This window comes from Lutjanus erythropterus, chromosome 6, assembly GCF_056507025.1.
Source record: "Lutjanus erythropterus isolate fLutEry1 chromosome 6, fLutEry1.hap2, whole genome shotgun sequence".
Classification (NCBI taxonomy): Eukaryota; Metazoa; Chordata; class Actinopteri; order Lutjaniformes; family Lutjanidae; genus Lutjanus; species Lutjanus erythropterus.
The window spans coordinates 26,340,646-26,349,775 of record NC_139322.1 but is presented as its reverse complement, the minus strand read 5'-3'; the positions used below and the strand labels follow the sequence as shown (position 1 = coordinate 26,349,775).

The 9,130-nt window shown below is 39.0% G+C and overlaps 1 protein-coding gene across 1 annotated transcript; it reads left to right on the top strand.

The window, feature by feature from the left end:
* The first annotated feature begins 894 nt into the window (after positions 1-894).
* Positions 895-8,225, top strand: edn3b (endothelin 3b). The gene is made up of 4 exons (XM_084720020.1): positions 895-1,382; positions 1,501-1,702; positions 6,143-6,307; positions 7,493-8,225. The coding sequence occupies exons 1-4, from the start codon at positions 1,346-1,348 to the stop codon at positions 7,545-7,547; spliced, it is 459 nt and encodes a 152-aa protein (XP_084576146.1). The 5' UTR covers positions 895-1,345; the 3' UTR covers positions 7,548-8,225.
* Positions 8,226-9,130: the final 905 nt, after the last annotated feature.

The window sequence follows — 9,130 nt, the reverse complement described above, 5'->3', positions numbered from 1 at the left end:
CCCTGAATCTGCTGGAGAACTAAAAACTCAACACCCTCTATTGTCTTCTTTTTTCTTTTTCTTTTCTCTATATATACATGATAATGCCCATTCAAACCTGTTTAGATAGTGAACACTGTAGCACCCTAGCCAGTGAAATTCCAGAGTGTCATCATTATTTTAAATGTTGCCCCAACGTTTCCACCAATTCTTGGAGATGTTTTGACAATGTCATTTTATAATGTCAAGATGTCACAAGACAGTGCCATTGCCAGAATGTTGCTGCAACATAACTCTTTAAGCGTAATGTTGCAGGAACATCGCTAGATCACGAACAAACAAATGTTACAATCATGTTTTAGCAACATACAGTGTTTGTAGGGCGCTATATCACACTTGTAACTTGTCAGTCGACTTGGGACTTAAACTTGACTAGAGACTTGAGTGCAAAGACTTGAGACTTACTTTTGACTTGCAGAACAAAGACTTGGTCCCACCTCTGTTAAACTGACGTTCGGTAGGCTGTGATCATTTCTGCACAGGTTTATATAACAAAGAGGTGTCTAAATGTTAAGTTAAGATATAGTATGTCTTTGCACCAGATTTATTACATTGCAAGGTGTGTTTATCAGTCTGAGTACTTTCAATAAAGTGGTTCCGTTCTGTTTAGTAAATTACAGCAACAACAAAATGGAAATATCCTCATTTCACAGTTGGATTAATGTGGGACGATAATTATTGGCCCAGGGGCCCACACAGTTAAGAGCCGCTGAAAGATATCTTTTTGTATCTTTGTATCATATTTTACATGTCATGCATCAGCAGGAACAAAAGTGGAGTACTTCAGTGAACACACACACACACACACACACACACACACACACTGTAGTGCTGCTGCACATCATAGAGGGGGTGTTAAAGGAGGTGTGGGCGTGTACTCAAACCTCGACAAAGCTCTTCATCTTTTATTTGGGCTTTTAGAAGCAGAAGTGACTTTGAGGAGCATCGCTGCGCTTTTTGCTCCACAGCTCACCTTTAAAAACGCGCTGCTCTGCAGGAGAGCAGTTTGTGTGAGTCTGAAAAGGAAACAGCAGCTTCCTCCCACTTGAATGCGCGTTTTACAGGTAGGGTTTTTTTTTTTTTTTGACATGGAGCTTTAAATATGAAAGCAAGTGAACGACAAACATCCCCCGATTCGTCTTCTGACATCTGGATCGTATGAGATGAGCTGCACATGGACATCTGCACTGAGTTTGATGGATTTTCACTCGATGCTGATGGTGGGAGATTAATTTGACCAGTTCCCTGCATCCTCATCAGGCTATGGTTCATTTTGGGATTATTTGACTAGGAGGAGGATACTATCATGCTTTTCAAAATACTGGCACTGATTCTCTTACAAGGTAAGAGCTGCACCAAACTTTAACAACACAGTTATTTCATCTAGCCTATATGTTCATGTAGTTATTTGTTTATTAGGCTACTAAACTTACTTCTGACGTGTTTCTTGTACAATGCAAGGTGTCTTCGATGCCTTGGTCATATCCGCGGTCAACCCCGGAGGTCCTCCGGGCTCCAGCAGGGTGTCTGGCTCCGGGGGACCCGCGGGTTCACAGCTGTCTGAGCCAAAGTCCAGAGCCAAGCGCTGCACTTGTTATTCCTACAAGGATAAAGAGTGCGTCTACTACTGCCACTTGGATATCATCTGGATCAACACTCCCGAGTAAGACATGCTTTGTGAAACACTATAAAATAAAGAGGCCTATATGGCCCTAATTATCCAATAGTGCACTTGGGGTTGCTTTTGTTGTGCAATCATCTATGGACTTTCACAACATCTGAGTGGGTAATTAAACCTATTTTAAAAACAGACTGTGGCTGGTTTGTGCAACTCAAGTGGGAGTCGCGCACAGATTTCGAAGCCAACACAATGTAGCAGACACGCCCGGTAAGTTTTTCCTCAAGGCAACAGACGCAGTCACGGTTCAAGTGATGGCAAGCCCGACAGAAACCAACAAACGCGCCCTGCAAGGTCAAAGTTTGTCATCAGCCAGGTGAGGGTTGTTACTGCACAACTTCGTGTGCCTTTTCACCTGCTCGGCTTCACTGTGGCTCAACATATGAGCCATAATCTGCAGCATTATTACACTCATATCATCTCATTACCGTTTTACTGATGGTTAAAGGGACAGTTCAGTTTTTTTTTTAAAATGGGGTTGTATCCATAGTCAGTCAGTAAAAGGCAGTCGGCATGCCCCCCCTTCTTTTTTTAACATAACCTAACTTTAACTGTTTTTCTGTTTAGTTTTACAGGCAGTATATTTGATCCTTTTTTGGTAGCACAATATAGTAAATAGTTTATTTTTAAACTGCAAAGTATCTCTCCTCCATTACATATCTGTGTCACAGGTATTTGATAACCATATTTGAGGGATCATTGCAATATCAGCCAATATATCGTAGACATATCACAACTCCCTATTATCCTACTCTGCATCAATCCCAAAACTCAAATTTAGTCACCTTTTTTCTCTGCTTTACCTTGTCGTCAGACAGACTTTTTCCATCAGGATACCATTGTTATATAAGCCAGATATCGCTCTCTAAACTTTACCTCACTGTGCATGTTACTATATTATATATCACTATATATGCATAGGTATTTCAAGTTCAGGTTAAAAATTATTCTTAAAAAATATTCTATTCTTCTAAAAAATAATAAGAATAAGAAAACAGTTAATTAGACTACAACTTTTTGTGTTCTTGGCAAAATTAAATCAAACAAAAGAACTTGTATGACTGACAGCTTCATGTTTTATTAAAACAGTTCCTGCACCATAATCAGAAAATAAATAATTAGGCTGCATATATTAACAATGCAGCAAAGGCACCAGAATCGCCTAAATCAATCCAGATACAGTATGAATGCTGTAATCAGAAACACTCAAATCGTCTCTCAACAGACGAGCAGAAATCACTGGTCAAGCCTCATTAAACCTGGGACTTATCTGTGAAGGTGTGATAATCGATGTAGCTATAACTCCCCTGACATAAGCTGACACAGTCTCAGGGATCCCGGGCAGCTGAAATAGCCTACATTTAATCTGCAGTGTGGAGTTGGTGAGGCTGAATGGACAGAGATCAGACAGAGATCTGTCATGCAAAGCTGATGGTCTACATGGGTTGTGGAGAAACAGGCACAGTTCTTAATTTCCGTTCATGGTGAATTTTGCCAAATTAAAATACTCCAGTCATCAAACACTAAAGCTGGCTTTGTTCAAAGAGTTTTTTCTACCACAACAGTTAATTTGGTATTGCGGTGTTTGTTTGTTTTTCTTAGTCTGCTTTCAAACAAAACCAAATGAAGTAATTAAAGGGAACCTAAACTTCCTCACAATTATATTTAATTAACTTCTCCTTTAGATAGAGGCAGAAGTCTCAACATGAACAAACACTGTGGCAACACGATGGGATTCTTACTGATAATGTGCTAGTACTGGAATTTGTTGGACTAGTCCTGAGACCACCAACGCAGTCGTGTTTTTTTCACTGAAGTCCAGTGGCCTGTCCTGGCCAGAGGTATGCTAACTGCTCCTCAGGAGTTATGTCAGCTCTGCATGGGATGAGGGACCATAAAAAGAGAACATTATAGTCTGGCGTTATGACGTGGTGGATTTTCACAATTTGCGCTTCCACAAAATGTGACAATCATGTGGCCTAGCTTACCACATATTAGTAGCAATACCTCAAAATGTATTTCCAACACCTTCTTGTTTCCACGTCTTTGTTTTGCCACCTCCTAACCGCATATTAAAATCCTTGGCAAGTCAGTAGGAAAGCATTCTTTCTTTTGCTGTATTCTAGTGCCAAGACTGCTGTGGGCTGTTTCAGGTAAACAGCTCACTTTATTACTGCTTAGCAAGTTGAGACAAATTGACATAGTTTAGACTGATTGAGATATTGACACATACTGCAACATTAACCCTCATCCTACCAACATATTTAAAGCTGGTGTTTCAAGTTGCATGCATTTTCCTTAACTGATAGTTGAAAATGCTAACAACTGATTAATCGTTAGTAATCAATAAGATACAAAATGCATGTTTTTTCTCATTTTTACTTTGTCATGCTTAAGTTTTAGTTTCAGTAAATATTTCCATCAGACACAACAATGTCAGATGTGGTGTGTAATTACTGCCATTTCTAGAATGTCAATTAATTATTGATTAATAAATTTTTGATTGGTTAAATTCTTAATGGTGATTAACATTACCATCCCTATTTTAGGCTATAATATGTAAAACATTTCCTCATTAAAATGTCTACAAATATGACACATATGTTATATACTGTATTTTGTTGAATTGCGATTAGATAAGATTATTCCAAGTGTTTCCAATGATGTTCAAATGCAGAGAAATATGTAATTTATTCAAGGTAATGGTGTGTTTCCTGCTAGCTGCTGCTATATATCCGGTTAAGCACCGGATATATTGGACACATCAGAGAGTGAGGAAGGAATTAATACCAAATTTAGCAAGTTATTCAGACCATCAGGGGGTAAGTGAGAAATATACACCAATCTATTATTGTTATAATTTATTCCCATGAATTCTGCAATCTCAGTCAGCACTCCTCTGGCAGCAGCATCCCCCATCTCCACTCAGGCTGAGCACCATAGACAGGAGACTGACAGATTTTACTATGCTTATGATAACACTCTATGTCTATGTCACTGTCAAACTTTTGCTGTGGAACTTTTTGACAATAGGCAACAGAAGAACAGACAGACAACACCAAAGGAGAAAAAGATAGGGTGGTAGAGAACATGCAGCAGACTTTGTAGCGATGAGAAACATGGTTAGTTTTGTTCACTTGCCTAGAGCGAACAGACTCATGGGCTTATCATAGCTCAAGCTGGGACATGTTTTTGTCCCTACCAATTGTGACACAAATATCCGCCCTTGATTAAAATGGAAATAGAAAACAATAATATGATACAAACAAACTTATTGCTTAAGTCATGAAAAATTGTAATGATAGAAGAAAGCACCTGTGAGATATGACAAAAAGTATAGCTCTGGTGTCTGCAGGTACTCCAGTAGGTGTGTGCGAGTGTGTGCTAACACTGTGGGGAGTACTTTGCTACATTAGAAGATTAATCCCCAAAGAAATGCTGTGGCTCTTCCAAGCTAAAGTTTTATAAAATCGCATAATGTAGAAAGTAAACAAGAGGGTGTCACCTTGCTCCTGTAGTTTCCCATTGTTGGCTCACAACATTGTGGTTATACAGTAGGTAGTTTCAATATGTCAGTGTGTATGCAGGATTTCGTGCCTTCGCTACAGTTTAAATGAAATTGCTTTTACTCAGGTTACCATATTTTGTAAAGGTTGGGTTTCCCCAAGGCTTTTTTTCCCATCATCAGACAATTACCGACAGCAGATGTCAGCTTTTACAGACCATTTTGTGATGCATGAAGACAGAACGCTGAGCTACAGCAGACACTTCAGTTTGAAAGGCCTTTTATCCTGAGGTCATGCAGGTTGCAGTTGTAAACAGAAAGGCTGCAGGATCAGGCCAACACTGGCACTTGCGTGCTTGGTGTATTACTATGGAGAGTGAGGCATGTTATATGTGTATAGCAGTGCAACACGAATTGGTTGCCAGAACTGGCTGACAGATGTTACTACATATTTGCAGCCAACTCTCTCTTGTAAAGTATAAATTCAACTGTAAATTACTTACCATATCCTTCCAAACCCAGAGGTCATGTGATAATATCATAAAATCAGCGTCTCAGTGATTTGGGGTTGTATGTTTTTTTTAAAACATCTGTGTTCAGACAACTGAACAAGAATGATATTTGAGATTGTCTGTGAGATTATCTATACTGATGAGTGATGATCACAGACAGATTCACACAGGATTAACATCATGGATCTGCAATTTTGTACAAATCAATAGAGGTCCTCCTTTACAAATATGGCTAAACATAAAATACTTCCTCCACTGTAAAAAAGGAATTTATATGACTTCTGGCTCGAGGGCTACTAGAAGGTCCAAGCAGTCTCTAAAACTAACAGTATTTAATGATAGGGTATTTTCCTCCAAGAATGTGATTTATCTCACATTTTTAGTGCCCTGTTTGTTTTAACTCCTCAGACGCACTGTGCCCTATGGAATGTCGAGCTACAGAGGACCTCAGCGAGTCAAACGTGCTGCTGGTGGACAAGCAACTGAACATGAGGAGGCAAAGACTCAGCGCTGTGTTTGTCATGTGTCTGACACAGAATCAGACCCTGAGTGCCATGATTTTTGTCTGTCAAGGTCAGTCTGAGTCTTTTTCTAACATAGACATTCTCATTACATATCTTTAGATCAATACGACAAGCTAATGAATGTCTTGAATGTCTTGAAAAAAGGCTGATGGTAAACAAAAACCAGGCATGGACATCTTTGGACCCTTTGTTTTGCATGGTTTTACTGTATCTAATGCTGTTAATTAAGGGTATAAAAATGTCACATATAAAATAGAAAATAAAAAATGAGACACAATTTGTGTATCATTTATCCTGTATGCATGTAAAAGAAAAAAACTTGAAGTGTTCTGAGGTCTGAATCAAATGTGTGCATGCGATTACTCATGCTTTCTGAAGTTTTATCTGCTTGAAATGCGATACAGTACAGCAATAACATTAAAAAACATTCAGCAACTGAACAGAAAAGTTAAGTGATAAATATTTTATGCTTTTATATTATATTTTTTTGTTATTTTTCTGGCATGCAGACACATTTCTAGTTCTCAGAAAAAATGACTGATTAACAAATGAGTCAACATTATTCTACTACGACCTATGATATCATAGTAAGTGTAAAGGAAAATTAGGAATGTACCAGTTTATTGCTCTATATTGGCCTTGTTGACAGCAATCGGAAAATAAGATGACATTTCATCAATTTTGTGCTCACCAAATGTTCTGTTGGTTATTTGTGGTCTCAGATAGCCGTAGCTGCATAGTTAGCACTTCTGGTTCCTTTGTATCGAAGTCAGTGGGTTCTTGGTTTTTGGTTTGATGCCTGTAAAGGGTCTGTGGTTAACACGAGTTTAGGGATTTTCAAATTTTATTCTACAACATTTGAAGCTTTTACTTGCCTTTAAAAGGTGGTTATTAATAAGAGGTTAAATGAGTCTACAGATAAAGAAAAAATGTTATTATAGTGATGTCAGTGTTATCTTGGCTTGGCAACTACAAATTTGTAAGAAAGCCTCTGTTACAAAGTAGGCGTTTGGAGTTTGAAATTTGTGGGTATTTATCATGCAGGGAGGGTCTGCATTATGGGAAATGTAGGATTCAGTGTTTTTGAAGTTTGACTAATACTACGGACAGAAAAAGTCAGGATATCTTGGCCTCTGGTTCTTTAATTTTGACCAGACTTCTTTTAATATGTCTAATGTGATTCCAGTGTCTTTATGGAAGTGCAAAGGTTTAATGTGAAATGTTCTCTTTAAAGTCCCCTGCAGAACGTGCCAATGAGGAGTCTCCACAGAGTCCCCGGTCCTGGATGACAGCTTGACGCCTCTTCATCTCCTGCTCTTCTCCTTGGGGGAACAGTTCCTTCCCTCCTCTTCGGCCCCTTCGCTCTCCATTTGGCACTATTGCCTCCACAGGTACACTCACATTCAAGAAAAGGGCTTTGGAGTTTGACACTGACGACATTCCTGAGCATCATAACTCTTGGAGCAAGTTCCGTCAGGCTGAGTGGTTCAAGAACTCTTCAGCATATTCGATACAGATCCCTGGAGGCTGTCCCTTTTTTTTTTGTTCCCCCGTTGAGAGCAGCAGGAGGATTATTTTCACCATCATATAATAGCCAGTGACCTTGCTTCTGTCAAGTCTGATTTGTGTTTCACACCTAGTAACAGAGTGTTGTGGACCACTTATGACTCTCTCTTTTAAAACAGTGACGTCAGCTATCTTTCAGGGACAACAGAGGGACATAAGGAGCCATGGAAAGTTGGAGCGAGGCATGACATTGTGATATCACACCTGAGCTTTGATAAATGAGACTGTCTGGAAAGCATCACTCTTTGATACTTTTGCATATTTTGTTCATATCACTTATCTCATATCAATCCATCACCAAACTATCTGTCATATTTGCTGTACTTTACCTCACTGCCCCTGGCTAACACCGACTCTGTAAAAATTGTCTGACAGTTTTAGCTGCAGTGAACTTACTGAACCATCCAGAATAAATACCTTGTTGCCTTGATCTTTTCAAGGGATTTGTTGACAGTGAGAGAAATGTAGAATATCATCAGTCTCACTCCTTAATATGCAAGGAATCCATAGCTCAAACCAATTAATGACAGCGAGGGCTTCCCAGATCAACGCTTAATGCTTTCTAGTCACAAAATCATGAAAACAAACAAAAAATTCATTTCTCAGCTGAGTTTGCGTCATTCTTGCATCCACATTAGATAGTAACCAAAAGGAGCACCTCATCCCCAACATGCACATCAATTACTCACCCCATGTGGCCTTGGGGGTGTGTGTGTGTATGGAGGTGTGCAGTAGAGGAGTCCCAAGTTGCTAATTAGTTTGTGTTGCTGGAAAGTTCATAAATAAACAGCCCATCATTTTATGTTCCAAATATAACTCTAATCTGACCCTGTCCCTGACAACCATCGTGCCACTTCTGCTGTTGATGAGGTAGATTTTTATTGTGAAACATTTACGGGAATGTGAAAACTCGCTGACTTCCAACTAAAATCATTTGTTCCTCAGCCACTCCTGCTGAGGAACCTGTGACATCTAGTGGTAAATTTCAGCATTATATTCATATCAAACTCAATACTGCAAAACTAGTTGTTAAAACAAATTAAAAAAACATCGGTTTAGGGAGTTTACCGGCTGATATAGCTTATTGAAGTTCTGCAATTGCGATAGGTGACAAAAACCCATGACAGCTAACACTTATGATGCCTCCCTGTGTTGTTACTCTCTACACTCAAACATGGAACTATTTTAAACTAAAAATAATTGTCTGTGTTGTCAAAGTCTGATATTATTCTTTTGTGCTACAGACCTCTGTTGTCATCCAGAAACTATTAAAAAACATTAATGAATCTCAGTGTTATAATGGGTG

What these genes read in the sequence shown, in the direction of transcription:
- edn3b (XM_084720020.1), top strand. Translation starts at nt 1,346, where the DNA reads ATGCTTTTCAAAATACTGGCACTGATTCTCTTACAAG. An exon ending in ATCTGGATCAACACTCCCGA is followed by an intron (nt 1,703 to 6,142) that starts GTAAGACATGCT and finishes TTAACTCCTCAG; the next exon opens with ACGCACTGTGCCCTATGGAA. An exon ending in CATGATTTTTGTCTGTCAAG is followed by an intron (nt 6,308 to 7,492) that starts GTCAGTCTGAGT and finishes TTCTCTTTAAAG; the next exon opens with TCCCCTGCAGAACGTGCCAA.